Raw genomic sequence first — 21,606 nt, 5'->3', positions numbered from 1 at the left:
AGGTCATCTTTATGAAGGAAATCTTTGAGAAGGAAAAAAGCAAAAAAGTCTCATTTTCCTCAAAAAATGAAAAACATATTTTCTTTTTATTTAGCAGCTAAAAACTTCATGAGAAATCATGAGTGCATATTACAGGCAACAACAACCAGCAATAATTCCTTATTGGAAAGGTAAGTGAGGCTCTGTGGACACTGCATTTCTCAACATTTGAGACTGACATCTTCCATTTATTATCCTCTAGGCTATCAAACACATTAACTATACAGCAGATTTACGTCTCTGACTTTTTAAATCAGTATCAAGAAATCCAATAAAGGCTGAATAATACACATGACTAAAGGTAATCTACACTCCATATGATTCCATTACATCATTGCGAGCAATTTGTACAGTATAATTCTCATTCTCTATTATTTTAGAGTGTTTACTATATTTCTTAAAACCATGCAAGCGACTACTTACTAATGTAACTGGCTATGTATACAGTGGGCATGAAGGAACTAATAGATTGGTAAAATATTTCTAGCATCTTTAGATAGAGTATTATAGAACTAATATAGCAATCAAATATGCACAATAATTGCTATTTATTTTGGAAACTAATTGTTTAAAATACTGCATAACAATTCCAGTTTAATTTTCAAAATCCTAATATTATTACAGTATAATACAACAATTAATATTATGGAAATAGGTCACACCAATTTTTACTTAGCTTTTTATTTTTGTTTTTAATACTATACCATTCTATAATGCTACACACTCAACCCAAAAATACTAGAAGCCAATCCTCAATACAACTCCAACATGGAACAATAATCAAGGAAAGAGAAGTTTCCATTACCGGGCACCAATGATCTTTGTAAACATTACCAAACTATTGATCTAATTGATTTTCTAAACCTTAAAATTTTATTTTTGCATTTTATTCAATAGTTTTTTTTACCTCTTTTATCATTCCTTTCATTTTCTTCTTATTCATATTTTTACCACATCTGGACCTCTTGGGAGACCAGTACGCCAGTTACATTGAGAGAGCTTTCCAGAATAAAGGAAGACTTATATGGTACAATCTACTGTGCTAGGATAGAATGTTGATCAGTTGCAGTACTATGCAAACAAATTATATGCTGTACCTGCCAAACAACAGTAAATGTTTTACTATCTGTAATGTATTGCTTAAATGGTTCAAGGTACTACTGTATGCAAAACAAAGAACTTGGAAAGTACAAATAAACTAGAGTAGGAAGCATATTGAATTTATTGAGCGAAAACTATGACTGTTTGCCTACTTACAATACACCTACAAATTCAGTTGATATTTGATTAACTACAAAATAATTCTACTCAATATATAGTTTCTCAGAAGAAAATTTAAGGATGCACGTATGGCTTATCTAATGTAAGCACAGACTTATTCAAGACATGGTTGGGGTTAATAAAATTGAAATACAGATGGAAATTTAATCAAAATTCATAATTTTGACGATCAATACTATTTTAAGGTACAACATAGCAACATTATCGGCAATATTAATTTTGCTTTATATTATTGTCATTTATATTAGATAAATCCAGGTAAAGCCCAGTTAAAATTTTGAGATATTTATATAAAAATGCTCCTCAAAAAGTATTCCTCAAATGTTTTGGATTTGAGGTGCTGCTGTGAACAAATGGTTTGCCCATTGGGGTGGCTTGTTGGTTGAGGTCTGAACTAGACCGATCTAACAGATCCACCATTTTCTGGTTCCTGGGTAAAATTTGACTAAAATGTCACAATATTATATAAGGAGGATGGGCCTATACCCGAGAAACTACTGTACAATTATTCACTTCAGTGAATGAACTTTTCAACTGCAGGATGGAAGGAAGTAGATGTACTTAAAATGCATGATGAATAAGAGTACATGCTGACAGTGAATAAAAAGAAGCTAATGATGCTGTAGTCTACAACTGCACTGTTCACAAATCAATCCATTAGCTTGGATGGAGCTTGAATTTTGTCAAATATCTTTGCCTAAAAATGCATTTAATTTTAATAATAATAATAATAATAATAATAATAATAATAATAATAATTATGTCATCCTATTTGGCACATGTATATATCTCTAGCAGAGCTGCTCGCGGCCACCTGCAAATTATAGCCTTTTTTCCTGCATTTTTTATTTGTTTATTTTATTTATTTATTCATTTTTTAAATATTTATTTGTATTCATTTATACAGCTACTTGAAGAGTTGTCAGTATCATTCAGAAGCATTAGTTCGGCGGATAAAGATGCATGTTTAATGCACTACAATTTTTGTGGCAAGCTATGGATAAATTATTCTTTGTGTAACATAATACTATACCTACAGGTAAAATCTAATAATAAACTGTAATTAATCAATTGCTTTATATTGCTTTTAATAATTTAGTTGATTTCCATACTGCATGTACTGTACTGGTGAGAATATGGTACCTGCTGTGGTATTTGACAGAATTAAACAAACATATATTGATCATCATTATTTTTTTGGCCTTGAATCATCTTTATATTGCGATCTAATATTGATTGCTGTACAGTTCGGTTTAAACTGGATATTACTATACAAAAAACAGCCTGAATAAAAATGTTAAATTAAAACGGTTTTCTGATAGAGATATTTGTAAATGCTATTACAAAGGTATGTTATACGACATAAGATACATGAAGCAAAAAACAAAATGTTTGTAGTGCCTTGAGCTCATAAGACACCATTTAGATACATTAGGCCCTGATAATGATATGCAGTAAACAAAAACTTAAATAAATAAAAAGTGATCAATATACACTTTTAAACCAAATATTCACAATTAACATAATTCAAGAAATATAGAATCATACATAAATTTCAATTCTATAAGCATACTTTTTGGTCAGACTGGATAAAGGCTATACCATATTTTACAAATTATAAGCCCGGAGTAAGGGGGCTGGCTACGAAATCCAACAGAAATAGGGCATGGACTTAAACTCAGATGAGAAGCTGAACAAAAAAAAAAAAAAATCAAAAAATGTTTTAGAAATCACTTGATTTGGCCGTTCTTTAAAACACAAAAAATAAATATTTTTAATGATTATATAATATTATTTTTATGGTTGATAAGTAGGTCTTCAATTATTGAAATTATATGCTGAGCTTCTACTAAGATGAAGGCTAGCAATTGAAATCAAAGTATGTTAGTATTAAGTTACTGAATTGAGCATGGACTTATAAAGGATATATAACTGAGCATTGCTTGGTAGTTGGCAAGGTAGAATACAAACTAAAAGTACGTACTGTGACCGATTACTAGAATCATTGCTCTCTGGCACACCTTCTTTTTCAACAAGCAGTTTTCGAAATGCATTCACTTTTTGATTAATTTCTTCCTCAGTGTATCTGAAATAAATATTTCTAATTTCAACATAAACTGCATAAAACATCTTAAGGTGCTATTATCCTCAATTAACAGACATTATTACAAATTGTAAGTTAATTGAGGGTAATAGTACCTCAATTAACGGACATTATTATAAAATGTTTTTAAAATTTGTATTAATTTTCAGAATTCATTACCGTAATTTTACCTAAAATTATTTATGTATTTTTGGCTTGTTAATCCTTAAATTCAATAAGTAAATATTTTACCCTTGTTCTTGCATGATTTCTTGCATCTCAATACACTTCAATTCCACTTTCCTTTTTTTCTCGTGGTTTAATATCTCAATGTTGCCTTTACGATTCATCAATGCGTCCATCTTTTTGATCTCCTCCTCGGTCTTGTAGTTCACATGCTCCTTGTGGTTACGCACCAAAGCGAAGTTACGGGTAACAAAGCCATTTGTACCGCTACCTCGCGCCGTTGTTAGACCAATGCCGTTGTACATCCTGGCTCAGTTATTTCACATCAACCTAAAAAATGAATGCAAAGAACGATGGTAAAAAATTATTTCTATACATCAAACATTCCAAGTAATAACTCATCATTTTACAGGATGAAGCTGTGCTCTACACACTAAGTGCAGTGCTTTGTCCACACTAGCAAGATTTATGTAACAATGTGATATGTCATCATGCACATAATTACAGATATTTCACACACAGAATTTGACAGTGTGAACACGAGACAACTACGATATTATTAAGGGTAAAACTACAGTTGGTTTAGGAGCGAACAGATCATTACAGATAGAATGAAGTTGTCATACATGTAGCATAAATTATTTAGATGTTTTATAAATCATTAATTATATTTAGATATAAATTTAGTTATCATATTTGGATTCATCACATAATACCTGTTGATCAGCTTTAGAGTCCTGTCTAGCATATAACAATGATTTATGAGTAGTGTCAAATCATTTCCAATAATCTGAAACCTATAACAGCAGTGAAGCAAGCTCATCACATTAAATTACTTAATCAGGTGGTGATGAATATGTGACGAAATCCAATGACATACTCAATAAACTTAGATATGAGTTATGGTTCTTCTCTATCGAACTGCAGTTAACAGAAAACAATCTACAAAATGTACTAAACAGTAATTCTATTTCTTACTGTATATTGTATTTTGTATTTATAGCCTAATACAATTTTGAATGCACTTGAGTGCTAAAGCCTAATAAAAAAAATTATTAGTTTATCACCCTTGCACACATGTCTTTTTTTTTTTAAACAAAGTTTTTTTTCATTAATTTTTATTAATAGTTAGTAGATATTGTTTAAATTATCTCAATTATATTTTACTTTGGATATCAATGCATCAGCAAACAACCCAAGGTTGATATTTGACTTTAACAAAATAAAAAAAGAAGCCTCCATCCCTCATCACTTTTCCAGCCTAATAAAAAATGAACTTTCAATTGTTAAACCAAAGACAAAATACATAATTGTTTTTATCTAGCCCTACAAAGAATCATATTTTCTATTAAAGAATTATTTTTCTTAAGCCCTGTCCAGACTCTCAAATGTTATTTGACAAAAACATGTGACATGCCTAAATATGGTCATGATGACATCACATCATGACCATATATAGGCACACTACGACCATGGGCTACAATCTAGACAGAGATTTTTACTTTTAAGATTGTTTTAATAATTTTCAAATACAAACAATCACATGAACAAAGATTCTGATAAATAACACTACGTAGGTATTTCAGCTGGTGCTATAAAAAGGGACTGCATGCATGCATGTAATCAATAAAAGGTCATACATTACACAAAATATTGCACTTCAGCTAACAAACAAAACACAGAAATACAGTAGAACCATAAACAAAAAGGCATGCTCGTTATTATTTATGAGAAATTGTTTACTATCAAAGGCACTGAGAGAAAGCTGGTCAAAGGTGTAGCTTCTCTGAATCTTCAGATTTTTTTCCTTGAGTTAACATTAATCCTTGATCCACTTGGAAACAAAATTATGCTTGAGAGAAAAAAATCTATTTTTCGAGTTGTCTGTTTAGAGATCATGAAATCAGAAGGTGAACATTATTTGCACAGGTATTACCTGACGCTACAGTACACTTACAAACTATAGATTAAAAGATAAAATCAATTCTCAATAGCTGCATAGAAATCCCAAAACAAAGGTCGAGACATACAAGCCCAGAAAACCTCTTGAGCTAAATTTTGTTTTCACTCAGTGTGCACTCGATGTGAAGATAGGCTTGCATTAATTGCTTTGGTGATGTTTATCAGGCTTACTGTACATATTCTATCTCACACAACAGCACAAAACGGTATCCAAGAATATTATGCATGCACACATAGTAATTTAATGATCATAATGATACACAATTTGGTACAAAAGCAAACTAATTTGAGGTCATTTGCAATAGATTTTTGTCGAGTGCAATATGTAATGTATGGCAGATCTGTATTAAGGTCTTCTGTTTCAACAGTTTTTCCTGATTACTAAATCACTGCTTAACTGTATCTCATTCTATCCATACACAAAATGATAATTATAGATCTTTCCTATCCAAGTTTATTAACCATTATCTTGGGCAGACTATAGTATTCTGTGCATGTGATACAACAATAACTCATAACCTAGTTTCCCCATGCAGTATTCATGTTACAATTTATGATATGAGCTTGTATTATGTTGCCATGTAGTCATTATTAATATTATAATAATTATTATGTACCTTTTTTCATTTTATAACATGATGCTCATAACATACCATTTGCTTTCTGTACATGGAATTACACACATTCTAGTTTGTAAATTATTTAGTTATTTAACTGTATGTACTGTATCTCTTGGTAATACTGCATTGAGGCTTGGCTAAAATAATCTTGGGCCCCAATGTGACAAGTCATCTCTTTTAGCATTGCATTATGAAAACTATTATTTGAAGTAAGTAATTACTCGTAAAATTTCTAAAAACATTTTACAAATGTCATCAATTGTTTGCCCTGGACATACAATGCCTGTGTTGGGCTTATACTGTACTGGTTTGAAAGTTGAGAATACCAGTAATGTTTAATAATAATAATAATTTAATAATAATAATTTTGGCTTTATAAACCTCAACAATGGAAGTTGCCTGTCGGATTGTAATAGGCAAAGCATTCTAAAGAAAGACAGAAGCCCAAGAAAAGAATGATTGCCATAATGCTTTGTTGACGGGCGAATAGAATGAGCAAGTAGAGACTCTGAACTAGATCTCAGACACCTCTTAGTAATATAAGGATGAATTAGTTGGGAAATAAACATTGGCGAGGAATTATGAAGAGATTTGAAAATAAACAACAAAATCTTAAAGTGATTCTCTGTGTTACACGAAGGCAATGAAGGTGCCTTAACACAGGCATGATGTGTTCTTTTATCAGGCTTAAAGAGACCATGCAGGCAGCTGCATTCTGAACTCGATGAAGTTTTGAAATATCCTATAGCTGGCAAACCATAAAGCATGGACCTATTAATAGGTTCATGCATAAAGCATTGAGTTACAACAGTCTAGCCTTGATGTTACAAAAGCATGCAACATATTGTAACTTACGTAGTGGAAGAACAGTCTGTAAGTGTAACTAAAGATGTTTATGTACTGAGTGACGTGACAAATTATTAAAAAGCCCTCATTCTCAATAAATCATGATCACAAGCCTACAGTACCAAGAAATAAAATACACACTACCGCGCTCGACACTGTTAACGCCATTGCCAGGAATTCCTGACGATGCGTGACCAATGCCGAAACTCGACGGTGCGCATTCTATCTCCCGGAGAATGCATTACACTTTATCTGAAAAAATCCTGTGACAACAATATTTTCTCATGACAAAAAACAACTTCACTTCCGTACACTAAAAAACTGTATACCAGTAGTTTATAGAGCCTTACTTCCCATATGTGGCAAGTCACTTGATGAAGTTCGATGAAAAACGATGAAAGTTAAATTGAGAATAATATAAAAACACACAATGATTGAATATTCTCAAATACTGTGTAAAAACACGACCAACACTAAGTACACAAACTCTACTTTATTCAAAATAATTCAACAGCTACAAAAGAAATAAGGACACGTGCAGAGCTGTCATTTAGATCTTTTGTTAATGCTTTCCACTTGAGAGTTGAAAGCCATTCTAGTAATCTAAATTTAATTACAAGACTCAATTTCAATCAATATTCTTCAGGGGGTTTGATATGAAAATCATATTACTAGTAAAAACTAATAATATGAGGCATTTTGTGGCAAAATTAAGTTGTCGCACAAGCCAGTATTGAGTAATAGGGTTATAAAATATAGCAGCTCAAAAAATTGTCTAAAAATCAAATATTTATTTTCACTATAGATCAACAGTTTAATGTCTAATTCATCATGTCCCAAAGTCTAAGTTCTGGAAATGGTCAACAAATTGTTTATTTAACGTTATCTTGATAGTTAATTATTATTAAACAAAGCATGCACAAATAACTTTGGAAGGCAATTACTCAAAATTATGTTTAAATAAATCTTGACTTTATGAGTGCTGTACTTTCACTTCCAAAACACTAAGGCTTGAATGTCCAATTTTAATGAATGACCCCTCATTTTAAAGATTACATACTCAAGTTTTTTGAAATACAAATAACTAAAATTTCAATTTTTGCTACAACTTAGCCATTTTGCCACAACATGCCTCGTATGTTTGCATAGAACCTACGTAGTACAGTAGGCAATTATCTCACAGAAAAAATTTAGCATTTTCATTAAGAAAAAAAAATGTTGATGGTTGGCTGTAAAGTAATCTCTGCTTGTATTGGTTTTATTTCTTGTATGCAACTTTTATGCAAATTAGACACAGTCTGTACTGTAAAGTTTGGTCTCCATAAAATTGCTACAGTTTTTTCAGTACAACTGTACTGCAGCAGTTCCCGACAAAATTGGGAAGGGTCCCCAATTTGACCGACCAATCAGCATCACCGAAAGATGTCCGCGATTGCGTGTAGCGCTTGTATGGAAACCAAGCTTATGATATAATCTAAAAAGAAATTAACAAAGGCATTGTGATGAAAACCTTATAAATACACTTCATCAAAGGTACATTAATGAATCAAAATAATTTTTTCTTGGGTGTTGGGGGAGGGGGAGGGTTTGGCCCTCTTCTTGAAGTGAACACTAATTATATTACTACATGCTCTGTGATCTCAATAGGTGATTTCTTCAACATGTCAGCGGAGATTTGAGCCATTGATTTGAAAATTATATTGTGGCAATATCACACATACAGTACCTCCAGAGAATCTATAATTCTCAATTTAAATTTTCAATTTCAAATTTCTTTATTCATCAATGGACAATGATAAAATTAGAACAGCACTGATGAAAACGAATTACCCTAGAAACCCAATAGAGCATTGGAAACGTACAAAATTTAATAATTGACATTAGCAACATTACGTTACAAGATATCATCTATAACTAATTTTTTAAGTTCCTTCATAGACTAAATTTCTCCATGCTTACAGTATATCAAGAAATAACAATCCTACTATAAAAAATAACAAATAAAATTTAAATTTAAAAATTACTATATGTACCAAAGGTTTGCATTTACTGCACAGTTCACACTAATAAGGTTTTACACTAACCTGGTTTTTAGAGTAAGTAAACATAATCATTATAATTTCATCAAAATGAAGTTACATCTTTAGTAATGTTGATGGTTGGTACAATACAGAAAATCCCAGTTATAGCTTTAATGGTTCATTAGCCATTTTAATATAAACATACTGGTACTTTACAGTTTTGTACCTTGATAAAATTTAGCTCTATTTGTGTGATCACATGTATTACAATTTTGAATCACAGCTGAATTTATTTTAAACCTATCAAAAAGTATTGCAGGAAAAAAAACCAATTAAAATATTCAACTAAACATTGTTTGTTTAACTTCCAATTTTCAATGATTTATAGCTATAAACACACCCTACAGTACATTTATCTCCAGCCTATTTTATAGGTAACACAAGAGATGAAAATAACAATTAACACATAGCGTAAAAAATTGTTGAAGAAAAAATATTTACTTCTCATCGTAATTTTCAATTGAAAGTATCAGTAATAATTATCATAATGCATGTATTTTTTTATTAGTTTATTGACCTTATTAATAAACAGACTATCTCAAAATTGTTCACAGGAAGTCAAGGGAAAATGTCAGTATGGATCATAATGCTTTGAATATTGTATCATTAAATGTGTTAAAAACTAGCTCTACATATTGAATAGTGGGTTAACGTGTAGCTACTAATATTGATCTGAGTCTACAGCTCAAATATCTGACCAACTGACAAAGAAGAAAAAAAAAATCAATATTAACAATCCAATACCCTAGGCCTGCCAATAGTAGATTCATGAAGCATGATGCATAGACTAGGCCTGTAGGGAGAGCTTCTTATTGATTGACACATACTGTGTGTATTCACTAGGTTTATCCTAACGACATTGGGATACAGTACATTATGTTTCATACCTCTACAGTATGAGTAGTAGTACAATATTGTTTTTGATGTTGACTACAAAACCACAAACATAGATAGATCCTATAAAATAGTTTTTATAGGATCTGTGCCATAAATAATTCATAAATATATTTTCATGAGGTGAATGTTCTATTCAATGATATGCATTCGAATGAAATATTCTATATTTAACCTCATATTCCTGTGTATAAGTAAAAAAACATTACTTTATGTTGTCTCAGTCAATTTGCTAAGAATAAGATCATCTGAGCTCACAGTGTCAAAATGTCACATGCGATATTTGACTTACATTTTCTCTCTTAAAGGCGGCACAGTTAATTGACTGGAACTATAATTGCATGAAAAATTAAACAAAAAAAACTAACGAAAAGTGCCGCTACTACTGTAGTCATGCAATGTACTTTTTTCATCAAGTGAAACCATTAATTTAAACACATGTGACCTGTAAGCATCCAATCAAATGGCAACTAAATAGGTATTGTACAGTACAGTACCGGTAGGTGCTACAAAATTCTATTTATATTTCTTTAAAACTCTTTTTAATATTCTACTTGCAATATAAGTTGGAACTACAGTAATAAAGAATTTTAATGGTTTTCGTATTTGGTGTGATATTTCCAAATTAATTATAGCCTTGGTCATTGGATGGAAACAGAAAGTATCATAGACACGATGTGCAACCTCCTTGATTCCCTTGGGAATATATTCCCTATAAAGTGCTATTTGCTGAATAAGAAAACAATTATTTTTTCGCCCTCTTTAAAAAAATCAGTTTGCGAAACCAGGTACAAAAAAGTCTCAGCTTACCTTATTTTAGTTGGTGCCATACTGTATGATGTAATTAATTGCTTAATGGAAGGTGGTGATGATATGCTGACTATATAAATAATAATCAGTACTTGATTTGAATTTCCTTTTACATTTAAAACCAAATTCTTTTCAATAATCAGTTTTATGTTTAACTGGATTTTCTACAACAGCTGTTTCACTAAAAATAAATTCAATCCTTTATTGTACATAAAACCTGTACATTTAATACATGTATCAGAAAATGATTGACCTTGAGTACGCTAGTAAAAATATTCAAAAGCAATATATACTGTAATCATAGATGAATTATCTAAGTACACTTTAGGTCAGATATTGTAGATAAAATGAACACAGAAGAAAAACGTTAATGTTATACCTGACTTTTTACAAACACGCATATAGTATGGCACTCTATGGGCAGATGCAGGAGGCTCAATGGGGTGGCTAGCCATCCCTCAACCCCTTTCCACACCTAAACAAGCTTCTTACACTACCTAGTCATCTCCATTCCTAAATCCTGCTGTAGATCTAATCTGCTACTGCACTCTTCTTAGTACACAAACGTGATGTTTTCCAGAACATACATAAATTAAACACACAAATTAATTCTATTAATTTTCACAATTGCAAAAATAAAAATAAAGATAAAATAATAATTTGTTATTGAGATATACACTGAATTTACAAGTTTAATCTAGTCAAATTTACCGTAAATATGAATAATTTACCTATTTGGTGTCACCCATGGAATTCTGAGCCGCATTGTGATTGAGCGATTTTTCAGTCGCCACCTTACTGCCATATTCCTAGGCAATTGCGTTTCTGATATTTTCATTTAAATTTTACTTGATATGTACAGTATATATTTGTCTATATTTTAATTTAAATTATCTTTATTTATCATGATTACACTGCGTTAATATCTTACCCATATACATGTATTATTCCCATATTCACCCTGATGGTCTGCTTTGGACACCATTGGAAAATGATTGTTGATTTTATGGGTCGTCCATGCATCCATGCACTTTTAAATCTCTTTTATTATATATTGTATGTCATTGTTAATTATTTTTTATTGTATTTTTTGTACTTAAATGGATGCTACTAAAAAATAAATAAAATAAAGCCATGTTTAAGCCTTGTTGTACTAGCTTAGTAGCACCAGTAGCTATAGTGTAGAAAACATAAATTATATCTTTAGAAGTCTTTAAATGATGACCTGGGCCATGATCAAGGTCCCTTAGATATTGTAAACCACAAAGCGATTTTGTTAAAAAATATGATTATATTTGTATCTTGTTCTTGAAGAAGTTGATGAGCACATCAATAAAAATTGTTTGTTGAGTGTTTGAGGAGTTGCGTGTAAAATAAATACTGGTGTGTACGAATACATACTGACCTGTGCGAATACACAACAATCCACAGATTATAGGATTCAATTTTTAAAACCAGCCTTTTAGGTCTAGTTAGATAGGCTTTATTTATAACTAACCAGCCTATATATACAGCTGCAGTGTCATTAGCCATTTAACCTAATTTACGTAATACCAGTAGCTAGCCACAATCCCTTTGTCATGTTGGTTCTTCATTTATTTTTATCTAAAAGTAATTCAGCATGCTGGAATGTCATGCACCAGCCATAATATCAACATGATATTATGGTTAACAGAAATAGCTCTATAACACTTAACAACACTTCTGACTATACTAACTATAGCAACTACATCACAGTGTAAGTCAAACCCGAGGGATGGTGTGAACAGCACATTACCTACGCCTAAGCCTGCACATTCAACAATGCCTTTTTCCTTGCCTGTTGTTGTTGGTTCATTATTTTACTGGGTTTTTTGGAAGAGCAAATAAGATAAAATTGTTTTAATATTAGGTGTACAAACAAAATTATTATTTTTTTAGAATGTACAAAATTATTAAATATCATAAAATTGAAAATAATAAAATTTCTTTAAATTAAAAAAACGAAAATTTAATACCAAGACCCGATTCGAACTCACAACCTTAAGTTCTTTAGAACACACACTTAACCGGCCACGCCATCCATGCAACGTGCCCTAGGCCTATATTAATTTAATAATAGTGGTAATGACAGGACTGTAATGACTAATGCACAGTCCTTGCTGAAACCCCTACTTTGTTTTGTAGGTGTAGGGGGAACCCTGGGGTCCAACTTCAAAAAGAAGGGCGATGAAAGTTTGTTTGAAATCACCTCTAGTTTATGTATACAAAATTTCCTGCAAGTCTGTTCAAAACTGGCGACGCTGGAGAACAAGAAAAAGAACAGCAGCGAGGTTATTGGGCCAGCGCCTTGCGCGGACCCAACTAGGCCTAGAGCAAAACTGTCTTTGTGAGGCGTAGCTAGCCTAACTAGCTAGGCTTACTTGCTCACCTTCTCTCCTTAAATACTTCGCAATTAAATCGGAATATGAATAGGCATACAAACTAAATCAATGTATAACTAACAATATGGTATTTTAAATATTTGTAAATAAATTTGCCTTACCAATAGTTACTATTTTCGCTATTTTCATACGGAACAGCTTGGCTCCGTTTTCCCAATTGATCGACGATTCTGTTTGTTCTCTGCTCTGCAGGCAGGTTGACGATTTATGTCCGTCTTACACGCAGCATACAAGTGGTCTGATATTTTACAAAAGGTAAGTTATTTACAATTCAATGACCTTTTAAAATGCCATCTCTTCAATCACACCTACACATTTCTTACTTTATCTTACTCTTCAGTTTCAGCCTAGATGGACAGATTTCTAAAATTGTCAAATTATATTTGATCAATGAATGTAGGAACCTGCATATTACTATGTTAAACTATTACTAATATTTTAAAAAGTGAAATGTGGGCCACTGTTTGTGAGTATATGCTTGCGATTTATGTACTAATAATACTGATGTGTGCATATGAAAACAGTAACAACCATAGTCATGGTGCAACCGCCTCATTGTCTTACCATTCTATGCATTCTATAGAAAATTTACCTCCATTCAAGTACTAATCATGTCCTTTTTCTAGTGCGAATTTAAAAGGAATCAAATAAATGTTATTTTGAATTCAATTGAATTGAATCTTCAGGGTAGAAAGAGCCACAAACATTAAGTCATTTCCCGAAGTACTGTAAGTGGGTGGTGTAGGATTTGAACCTATGACCTTTAAATTTGAACATTGTCAATCTGAACAACAGCACTTGTACCAGCATACCATTAAAGTTTACAATCAGTGTTCCGAGGATCTGTTTTCTCTCCTGCCACAACAGCGCACTTTTGTAAGACATACTGTTTTTGCTTTCACATACCATCCATTGACGCTGGTTCTCTCAAAAGCTAAAACTGTTGCCTTTTCACATTCATTCGTTTGTTGTTCCATTTCTTTCTGGAACTTACTGCCTTCATATTGTTTTCCTTTTGTTTATCAACCTTCCCAATTGAAAACTTGTGAACTGGTTTCTTTTAAATATGTAACCCCTTACTTTGATTGGCTTCATTAGCCTTTTTTTGAGGGCGATTGTCAATTTTAAAAAAAAAGTAAAGAAACTGAAAAGTTCTGTCTGTTTTAATTCTTCCTCTTTGTTCAATAAATCATAAATTTATTATTATTATTATTATTATTATTATTATTATTATTTTTATTATAATAATAATAATAATAATAATTATTATTATTATTATTATTATTGTTATAGAGTTCAAAGGTGGCCTGGTCGTTGTCAGTACCAAGTACACAGGATCAGTTTTCAGCTCCTGAAACAAACAGCATTGTTTATAATTCAAAGGTGAGAAGCAATTCTAAGCCTACTTTTAACCATGAATGTATTATAGTGAACTATACTACCTATGTTTTAACCAAGTAGTAATCCTATGATGTAAATGTATTTATTGCCCTTCATGAAGAAATAGTTATATATCGGTAGACCTTTTTGTTTATCTACATGTGAAATATTGATTTCAATTTATTTGAACCATTGAACCATATTCAGTCAAGTTTTTAAATGTGGATATAACTTATTATATTTCATTGATATGGTATTGTAAAGGTACTGTCAGATTTTTTTAGTCAACTTTGTAAATGCTTACCTGGATAAACTAATTGTCTATTTCCTCTCATTAAATCATCATCACTATATCAATATTATTATCAACACCATTATCAGTATTATCACAATCACCATCATCATTAATATCAAAATATACTAACTATTATCAAAACAATCAACACCTAATTTATTCTTACTACTTGTTGTTACATAGTGTTTTATTTTGGATTACCGTAGGATAATGTACTCTACTCTGGTTGTGGTGACAACAATATCTACACCTGGGACTTGGAGTCAGGTAGCCACAAGGTAAGTTAGATTTAGCTTTGAACTTGGGAATCAGGTAGCCTCAAGTTGTAAGTAATTTTTTTTAAACCATATTTAAAGAGGGTGACCCATTCTTCTCACCATTACTGGTGAGATGATATTAGGGGCTTTCTGAAGATTAATATCACTTTGCACCGGGGATCTAAAATCATACAGCCCCTAGTTTACTGTGAACAATGTGTTTTAATGGAAAGAAATTCAGGGAAGCTTGTTAATCTTGTATAATTTTATTTATACATGTTGCTATCTTGAGTACTTGTTCTAATATTGAGTTGTATATTTCCTTTGTTTTTCTAGAGTACATTGTCAGGTCATACTAACTATGTCCACTGCTTATCTCTATTCAACTCCAGCAACCAATTAGTATCCTCCTCAGAAGATGGCTCAGTGAGAATATGGGGTTTGTATTATTTCATTCACTTTCAAATTTATTCTGTTTTTATTTTTAACTTTAAAACTACACCAAATGACTGCAAGCTATAGGTGTTAAAAAATTGCAAATTACATAAAAACAGTAAAATATATGGATAGGCCAGAAGAAAAGATTACGTATAGTTACGTTATGTAAGTTAAAAATGTGTATGTTTTTTTCCAGTAGTTTTAATGAAAGATGACAAAGTATACTTTGTATTTGTTTGTTTTCTTACATTAACAGATGGTAGAGGTGGAAAAGAAGCCCAGCATATAATTGAACCTTATAAAAATGAGGTATGTACAGTCTGAGATGATCTGGTTTTACACTATGTGAAATTAATGTTAACATTAATAATAATAGTGTTTTTGTTTTATATAGCACCTTATAGCAGAAAGTTTCAGAGCACTTGCTGTGTTAGCATTGGTCATTTAATCCATACTCAAGATGTAACTTTTTTATATTTTCTTTTTTGAATGGCACCTTGAGCAATGACTGTTTTTGGAATGGCACCATATAAATTGAATGACTGATTGATTGATTGATTGACACCAGAACAAAGTTTAACCTTCTCAAATCTCTGGAGACTATCCTAGTTAATTCTGTCTGGAGGCTATCTTAGTTAATTCTGTCGGTAGAGTCAGAGTCAAAATGCAACGTAAAATTGATTACTGCAAAAATGTATCATACATTACATTTTTCAACTGAGATTACAAGCATACACATATACTGTAAAGCCCTTTTATTTGGCGCTGACTTGTAAACAAAATCAGATTAATAAAAAATAAGGTTTATTTAGAAAGTTTACCAATTGTTAATTAGAAATTAACAATTCCCTGCCCTCTATGTACCACCTAAAGAAAAGTTTTGAAAGGCAAACAACAGATGTACTGTGACTGCTCCACCATTGCAAGCTGTGACCTTTTGTTTTAGGGACAAAGCTAGTTTGCATCAACAAATAATGTATACTACAATGTAACACAAACAAAAATTGCAAGTTTCAAGCCCAAATTGTTCATGTAAACATCATGCAATAAATAATGTGGGGGTTGATAACAGAAATAATTTTATTTTTTTATGTTTAAAAGAATATGTAAGTGTAAGTAAAGAAGAATATAGATTAAACTAGTAAACAATCATAATTTAATGTAGGTCTAGTTTAGACCTGGCCCACCAGTAGATTCACTTTTCTAGTGGCCAGTCAAAGAAAACAACCTAGCCTATGTGATTGCCTAACTATAGTATTGTTCTCAGCCTCATTGATGGTATAGTTTTACTGTTGGCCTTCCAAATTTTGAAAGTCAATAAGTTATCGCTAAATTCATTGTAAGCCGCAAAAAAATTAGGGCTTTAACCTACATAGTTTACAAATTTTCAATATTATATATGCAAAAATAAATTATATATTTTCATAATATTAGTGAACATTTTGTATTGTATCCTCAGCCCATGGCTATTTTGACACTTTTAGATTATTATTCTTCTTCCAACATTGTACATACCACCAGCAATGGTGTATTACATACATAGATTGTATGATATCTTTTTTGTTGCATTTTATCTGTTTTGTGTATCTCATACATATACATAATACAGAGTATTAAGCAGTGTGTATATATGCACTGTACATAAATCATAACAACACTAAACAGGCCACAAACATACAATCACTACTCCATATACTTTGAATGATTATCCGGTTGTGTTTGTATAGGAATGTTGTCGACCTCATTTTGGTCGATGGGTAAGCTGTGTGTCTGTGGATCCAGGTGATGATTGGCTGGTTTGTGGAGGGGGTGTGGCACTGTCGCTTTGGCATTTGAGGTCGCTCTCAACAACATGTGTATACAACATTGGCAACTCTTGTGCCCAATGTGTCCAGTTCTATGATGACCTTGTAAGTATGGAAAGGTTAGGGCAAACATTAAGGTAAACCAGTTCTTTACGTAGTAGAGCTTATTTACTTCAATCTTAGTTCATCCGGCAGGGTTGAGCAATAAACACTCAGTACAATATAGTTTGAAGATAAAGTACAATAGATTTTTCAACTCCATGTTTTCCACTGACTAAACCTGGACAAAAAGTGTACTCGCTGTATTATGATAATCAGTGGCGGCGCCAAGTTTTTACCCGACGCGAGTCCGAGCTCACCAAAGGGGTGGGGTCGATGTCCCCGACAAAGAAAGTGGCTGTTTTCGGGCGTTGCTCAAAATCCCTTGAATGGGGTAGAGCCCCCGAAAAATATGACAATTTAGGTGTTTTAAAGGCTTATTTGATCGATTTTGGAGTCTACTAATATGTATAAAATATATATAAAATTTTTTTCCCCGATGAATTGTGGTTTTTCTTCCCGACGGGGCCAGCTCTCCCCGACGGGTTGGGGTGTGGCCCTTCTGGTATATATGTAGTATATATAATAATGTAAAAATAATGTATAATAACAATGAGTATTTCAGCTCTGTGTAAGCAGAGCACTTTTAAGTACCGAGAAAAGTATTGTTTCAGACAGGCCCAGTTTAAATTGAATTTAAACAGTGTGGATTTAGGAGTCTCAGTCCAGTCCAACAGGTATATGACACTAGGGACTTCATAAGCTGTGTATGCATGCACTTTTTATTCTTTTCTTTTTACTCCAAACAAGTGATTTCTCGCATTATTTCCCTTGTACACTATTCCCATCTTTGTGCGTTCTTTTATCCAGTAAATTTTTTAAATTCTTTCCCATTACATAAGGTGATATTTTTCTTGACTAAATCTGTGTTGTGCATTTTTTCTTATTTCTAAATTAAATAGCTATATTCTGGAGGAAGTCATGCGATGGTATCACATCTTACAATGAATGGTGAAGTTAAAACACAGGTTCCGTGTACACCAAACAGTGTCTTTTCATTAGCTATAAACACATCCTCTGAGACAAACAAGGTAAATATGTTTGAAGGTTTGCATGGCAAAATAACAATAATAACTAGAGCAGTCACTCCATAAAATGCATACCTCCGCCAGAATACAGCACCAACATTACCCAGGCTGTGTATAATGGGCGAAACTGCAGCATACCCTCAATGAAATAATGGAATCGCCAGTCGTGTTCAATCATGTTATTTTTTTGAGTGCTGCAAAATTCTTTCAAGAAAATAATGGAATCACCCATCATATTTAAGTACCGAAAGGTCCACTGATTAATCTCAGATAAGAAAGTATAATACATACTCCAAGTATTGAAATACACGCCATCGTGTTGGGATTCAATATTTCGACATTAATTATGTCATCATCAGGAATGATCCTGATGATGACATAATTAATGTCGAAATATTGAATCCCAACACGATGGCGTGTATTTCAATACTTGGAGTATGTATTATACTTTCTTATATTTAAGTACATTGTTTTCTTTGGTGCTGCCCGATTATGTGAACATTTTTAAATCAAATTTCTGTGACCCTGACTTTGTCCTTTGATCTTAAATTTTGATGGTGTTTTTCTTTGATTATTATGTACCATTCCACTAAATTTTATGGTGAACCACTTATTAGTTTTTGCTTAATCTTGCTAACAGACAGACAGAAAGAAAGACAGCAGTGAATACATAACCTCCTTGGTGGATGTAATAAATGCTTTTGGCACACCACATAGAGAGTTCTGTAAAGAACTGATGTTTTTATTTGGAGACAGAACTGTCTTTGTTTTTGGTGTACCACGAGCATTTATTGCTCTTAATGTAAATATACACAAGTTACTCTTTAAAAGGTATAAAGAATATAGTCTCGTATAAACTTTATCTACTACAGTACTTTGTTTTTTCCCTTGTGATTATGATAACTGATAGTAGAAACTATTTATGTTGTTAACTACATCCCTTCTTTAGCTTTTCAAGTGGTGACCCACTTTTAGACTCCGTATTCTTTGTTGACCCAAGGCATATCTTCATACCACAAGGCTATTGTCATGTTAATGTATCTGTTGATTACTTAGGCATAGTTGAAGCCCAATAAAATCATAATGCGACTGTTTTCTGACATATTGCCATGTTTCTTAGAAAATCTATGGTAGTATAATTTGATAGCCACTTACCTCCTAATTAATCAGGTAAAGATATTTGCGGTCTGTTGTATTTCTACAGTCAACCTCATCTAAGTTGAATACAAAGTGCCTGTGATAAATTATTTTGATTTTTTTCTACTGTTATCATCGATCATGTCCGGAATGTTCCATTTTATAGTATGGAGAATATTTACTACCCTTGCTATTTTGAAATGTAAAACAATAAAACAAAGACAGATTTTTGACTTATGCATTGTCCACTTGGGTGGGGTTGACTTGGCAAAAAATGAAGTTTGTACGTGCCCACCCCACCTAAAAAAGGGCTCAAACAAACTTTTAAAAAAAAGAAGCAACTCATTTTAGACATGATTCAACATCTAATTTAATAATTATTACACGGTAATGTGAGCTCCTGTTTTTTTTCTTTTTAATGATCTCATCAATTCTTGGAGAGATTGGCGACAGTGCAATTCTGAGAATAGATTCTAGGTTTTGGGTTGACATGAATTTGTAGCTTGCGTCTTCGTGGCTACATCAGAATCTACTCGACAAGGTTACGTTAACGTTCTCGCATGTGCAGATGACTTTTAGTGACGTCATTACGTTCTACGTCCCACCGTCGTGCAATCGAAAGCTCGCTACTGTCTGTTTTTCTTCCAGGTGCTAAGTGTTGCAGGTAGCAGTTCTCAAGTCGACATCTTCACAAACTTTGGCTACCGAGCCTTTTCATTTCAAGCCGTCCCATGACTGAATGTAAACAACTAAAGAATCATGGTACAAATATTTGATATTATACTCCAGGTAGATACATTCCATAGACTAAATTTAACCGGTCAGTTTGTATTTCACTGATGTGAACATCAGCAGCTTGTCTGCTGTGCAGTCTACAAGCCTTAAAAAAATACATGTTATAATTTTATTCAAAATTAAAGAAAAAACCCTTTATCTAAATTACTCGAAAAACATGTGCTTAGGCCTGGAGAAAAAAATTATGATATGTTGTACAGCTGGTTTTACTATAACAATGAAGGGGTGTTTGACAAATAACTCGGGAACGATTAATGAGTTACAAATACAGGAGGAAAAAGAGGCACAACCACTGCCGAGATTGATTTGGTGGTTATGTTTAGTTTCTAGTACATTCTATCTAGCAATGCTACAATACTCACATGGATGGAATTGGTAGCGGCATAATGAATGGTACAGTATGGTGTGTTTGAAACAAAAAATTAATATGCTTTATTACTGTCACATTTTTAATAAAATCATTTTGCTATTGTTGTACAAATAATCTCAGTGCACTGATTTTGGTTTTTTGTTTTTTTTAATAATTGTTTTGTACTGAATAAATAAAAAGAAAAGTTAGAGTAGATTTGGAAGATAAAGTATGATTAATAATAATAAGATGGTCAGATTAAAATACACATTCCATTTGAGCCTTTCTTTTTAGGCATTGGCTACTGTTATATCCTCTTAAAACAATTCCTAATTCTGATTGGATGGTATTGTATGTAAGTACTGCCACTTAACTTTAAAGGCTACCTCCAAACATTGTTTTTGAGTTTCACAGACAAGTATCTGACAAGTTGTGCCTGACTTTAAATACCTATTATTGCAGATATTTGCCCTTGGAGGCTACTACCAAAAACATGTCATTTAATATACTATATAACACTTTAATACACAGGTTACACTGTCGCAATGTGTTTTGGATTGTTGATATTTTAATTTGTATACATGTAATAGTAATATGTATACAGTAGTATTTTGAATATTTTAGCATGCTTGTTAAAGGTACTCAGTAGTGTTGAGGCACTAAACTTTAAATATTTATATAAGCTTTCAATTATATTAACATGTTTAATTTTCCTGCTTAATTTTTTTTTTTATCTTTCATTCAACGAAATATAAATATGTACAAAAAAAAAAAACAATTTATCTTTTTAGAAACTGA

At 32.1% G+C, this 21,606-nt stretch overlaps 2 protein-coding genes across 7 annotated transcripts in view; one reads left to right on the top strand and one right to left on the bottom strand.

Annotated features, from left to right (window-relative positions):
• LOC117124555 (serine/arginine repetitive matrix protein 2-like) overlaps nucleotides 1–13,449 on the bottom strand; it is a 42,887-nt gene extending 29,438 nt beyond the window's left edge. For all 6 annotated transcript variants that reach the window (XM_033270820.1, XM_033270821.1, XM_033270824.1 and 3 more), the window contains exons 1-3: nucleotides 13,327–13,449; nucleotides 3,656–3,919; nucleotides 3,305–3,406 (exon numbers count right to left, since the gene is read on the bottom strand). In XM_033270820.1, the coding sequence (XP_033126711.1) occupies nucleotides 3,305–3,406; nucleotides 3,656–3,894 (341 nt within the window). In that variant the 5' untranslated portion in view covers nucleotides 3,895–3,919; nucleotides 13,327–13,449. The remainder of the gene's footprint in view (nucleotides 1–3,304; nucleotides 3,407–3,655; nucleotides 3,920–13,326) is intronic.
• On the top strand, nucleotides 13,433–20,943 carry LOC117124599 (THO complex subunit 6 homolog). The gene is made up of 8 exons (XM_033270893.1): nucleotides 13,433–13,480; nucleotides 14,519–14,608; nucleotides 15,107–15,178; nucleotides 15,494–15,596; nucleotides 15,852–15,904; nucleotides 17,323–17,505; nucleotides 18,402–18,530; nucleotides 20,313–20,943. Exons 1-8 carry the CDS (start codon nucleotides 13,433–13,435, stop codon nucleotides 20,397–20,399), a joined length of 765 nt encoding a protein of 254 aa, XP_033126784.1. The 3' UTR covers nucleotides 20,400–20,943.
• The last annotated feature ends 663 nt before the right edge of the window (nucleotides 20,944–21,606 follow it).

Source organism: Anneissia japonica, unplaced genomic scaffold (assembly GCF_011630105.1).
Source record: "Anneissia japonica isolate Jap-2015-1 unplaced genomic scaffold, ASM1163010v1 scaffold287833_len2544123_cov190, whole genome shotgun sequence".
NCBI classification, from domain to species: domain Eukaryota; kingdom Metazoa; phylum Echinodermata; class Crinoidea; order Comatulida; family Comatulidae; genus Anneissia; species Anneissia japonica.
The sequence above is the reverse complement of the archived record's forward strand: the minus strand, read 5'-3'. Positions and strand labels throughout refer to the sequence as shown.